This window comes from Tribolium madens, unplaced genomic scaffold, assembly GCF_015345945.1.
Source record: "Tribolium madens isolate multiple individuals breed KSU strain unplaced genomic scaffold, Tmad_KSU_1.1 Scaffold_7;HRSCAF=85;Tcas5.2_LG10, whole genome shotgun sequence".
Lineage (NCBI taxonomy): Eukaryota > Metazoa > Arthropoda > Insecta > Coleoptera > Tenebrionidae > Tribolium > Tribolium madens.
In genome coordinates this window covers 9,695,431-9,698,965 of record NW_025401050.1, presented here as the reverse complement: position 1 = coordinate 9,698,965, position 3,535 = coordinate 9,695,431, and the positions used below count along the sequence as shown (strand labels likewise).

The 3,535-nt window shown below is 35.2% G+C and overlaps 1 protein-coding gene across 8 annotated transcripts in view; it reads left to right on the top strand.

Annotated features, from left to right (window-relative positions):
- The window catches only part of LOC123010051 (protein lap4-like), a 47,888-nt gene that overhangs the window by 30,137 nt on the left and 14,216 nt on the right, over positions 1 to 3,535 (top strand). For all 8 annotated transcript variants that reach the window (XR_006413070.1, XM_044406677.1, XM_044406682.1 and 5 more), the window contains 2 exons: positions 2,581 to 2,691; positions 2,750 to 2,929. Coding sequence is in view for 7 of the 8 variants with exons in the window: in XM_044406677.1 (XP_044262612.1) it covers positions 2,581 to 2,691; positions 2,750 to 2,929 (291 nt within the window). In the remaining variant the exon portion in view is untranslated. The remainder of the gene's footprint in view (positions 1 to 2,580; positions 2,692 to 2,749; positions 2,930 to 3,535) is intronic.

Here is a 3,535-nt window from a genome sequence, read left to right as displayed (position 1 = left end):
ATAACTCGAAAACTACCGCCGCTAGAACAAAACCGTTTGCACAGTCGAATTCCCCGGACGATTTTACATAATATTTCATTGATTCCGGGGCGTTAAAAGTAATCCCAACCACAAAAAGATCAATTTAATATTTCAAGGTCACAATTTTAAACTCAGTTTTTTTAAAAACTATACCCACTACTACAATTTACTTGTATTTGTTTACCTAACAGCGAAAACCCGGAGTTGATCGGATGCATAGTTTTGGCCAGAGTGGTGTTTGAAATTTTTTGACTTTTTAAAATAAAACAATTATAACTCGAAAAGTACTAATAGTAGGTTAAAATGGTTTGCACAGGCGAATTTGTCGGACTATTTTACAAAAAATTTTGTTTATTCCGGAGCATTGAGTAATCTCAAACATCCGAAAAACCGATCTGTTGTTTCAAGGTCATTGCCCAGAAACGCTCCAAATAGCCCAGTTTCGTGGACATTACTTGTCGTAGAGCATTTTAAGTGATTGTTTAGTGTTTAGGGTGTGATTTTATGCAATACCACTTTGTTTTTAGGGTTTTTAAAGTCCCACTAGAACAAAGCTCGTGATTATCTACCCAAAAGCGAAAACCCGGAGTCTATCGAAGGCGTTTGACATTTTTCGACTTTATAAAAGTAGATAATGATAACTCAAAAACTACCGGTGGTAAAAAAATAAGAAAACAGCAGAATTTGTTCGTAATTATTTTTTCAAAATGAAAAAAAATGACATTTTAAAATAAAAAATCATAACTCGAAAACTACCGGCGCTAGAACAAAACCGGTCGCATAGTCGAATTCCCCGGACGATTCTACATAATATTTCATTGATTCCGGGGCGTTAAAAGTAATCCCAACCACAAAAAGATCAATTTAATTTCAAGGTCACAATTTTAAACTCAGTTTTTTTCGAAAATTATATCTACTGGTACAATTTACTCGTAATTGTTTATCTAACAGTGAAAACCCGGAGTTGATCGGATGTATAATTTTGGCCAGAGAGGTGTTTGAAGTTTTTTGACTTTTTAAAATAAAAAAGTCGTAACTCGAAAACTACTAATTGTAGCTCAAAACGGTTTGTACAGGCGAATTCTCCGGAGCATTTTACACAAAATTTCCTTTATTCCGGAGCATTAAGTAATGTTAAACATCCGATAAAGCGATCTTTTGTTTCAAGGTCATTGTCCGGAAACGCTCCAAATAGCCCAATTTCTGAAACATTACTTATCATAGAGCATTTTAAGGTGTTGTTTAGTGCTCAGGGTGTGATTTTATGTCAATAACTTAATTTTTAGGATTTTAATTGTTTTTTGTCGATTTTTTAAAACTTTAAACGTTTTTTTTTTTTTTTTTGGAAACTAAGTCCCACGAAAAAAGTAAAAAAAACTATCGGAATTTGCTCCTGATTATCTACCCAGTAGCGAATACCCGGAGCCTATCGAAGGCGTTTGACATTTTTCGACTTTTTTTATAAAAAAGTAATAACTCAAAAACTACCGGTGGTAGGTCAAAACCATTAACACATTCGAATTTTCCGGACGATTTTACATAATATTTCGTTGATTTCGGGGCGAAAACTGATCCCAAACGCCCGGAATAACGATCTATTATTTCAAGGTCATTGCCAGAAATGTTGAAAATGACTCAATATCTTGAACACTACTCGTCGTAGAGCATTCTAGGTGATTGCATAGTATTCGGGGCAAGACTTTATATCAAAACCACCACATTTTTAGAATTTTCGGATATATCATACATTGAAAATTTCGTTTTTTTTTTTCAGTTTTTTAAAACTAATTATATTTTTATCGAAAATTTGCTAATAATTGCCTATTTCATAGCGACCAAGATATAGTTTCGGTCACGGAGCCGTTTAAAATTTTTTGACTTTTTGAAATAAAAAAAATCATAACTCACAAACTACCGGTGCTGGGTCCAAACGGTTTGCATAGGCGAATTCCCCGGATGATTTTACATAACATTTCGTTAATTCCGGGGCGTTAGGAGTGATCCAAGCACCTGAAATATCATTTATTATTTCAAGGTCATCACCCGGAAACGTTGAAAATGGCTCATTTTCTCTAACTTTACTCATCATCGAGCATTTTAACTCCTTTGTCAACTTTCATATCAATTAAACATTTTTTAAGTTGAGAAATATGAAATAAAACAAGTGACCTTGACAATATTTATCATTTTGATAATTGCAAAAAAAATGTTTTTTTTTACTAAAATTTCACGTTAACACAAAATAACAACTTAATTAATATTGAAAACTAATTTCTGATTAATCAAACGGACCGCAAACTAAACACTCTCATTACTAACTAATAACGAACCTGACCGCAGACTAAACACATTAGTTATAAGTAGTTATAAGCTAGCTACGATCTAGTTATAGTCTCCAATAGACAAATCTTGGGCACAAACCTAGTAGTGACCGATCAGGATTCAGGTAAATCACCCCCACCCCTTCTCCCCCTACTCTACCCTTTTTTTTCCGGCTTCTCTATTAGAAAAATTCACTTTTCACAAAAATCAACTTGTCTAATTGTCATTTATCTTCAGGACGTGACCTTGAGCAAAGCCCATGGCTCACTAGGATTCAGTATTATCGGCGGTACTGACCATTCCAGTATTCCATTTGGTGTCAAAGAACCGGGAATTTTCATCTCGCACGTGAGTATTATTATTATTATTATAACGCTAGCGTGATTTTATTTTTTTATTTGAACAGTTGGTACCTGGCGGTACGGCAGCCAATTGTGGCAAACTTCGTGTCGGTGATCGTATTTTGAAGGTCAACGGAATTGACATCACACACGCCACACATCAAGAGGCAGTAATGACGTTATTACAGCCCGTGGAGAAAATCACGCTGACGGTACGCCACGATCCGTTACCGGACGGATACCAGGTTGGTAAAACAGTTTTCTGTAATTAATCTAAAACGATCAGTGTGTGTCATTTGACATTTCATTTCATTTCAAGCAACTTATGATTTCGTACGTTGACGCGAAGGTGAGGGCGCTAGTTGTAACCACAGCCAACTATATTAGACTAATACATGCGCAGTAGGACGGTCAAATTGTGCTACTGCGCATAGCTGCGCAAACTTTTGTATATGGATGCGCAGTAGAACATGCTACTGCGCATCGGTTCGCAAACTAGCCTACTGCGCATGTGACTGTAATGGTTGAATACAGTGTGTTCCGTCTAAACCCCACATTAGAAGTGTTAGAAAATTGGTACATAGCCCTAAACCATTAAATCCTCCCAAATGAAAATATTTTCAAAATGGCGACACTTCCGGTTATACCGGAAGTCAGTCTCAACTTTCTTATTTTTAATGAAAAGGTATATTTTTTACTACGTTTTTGGATTAATCGGATTATTTTAAGGGAGTTTTCATCAACTTTTCCTATACCTAAATTTAGCCGTTTTTGATATATTTGGAATTTTTGAAAATTTTTTGGATTTGCACTTTCTACTTTAAAAATCGGTAACTCTGCCATTTTTTAAG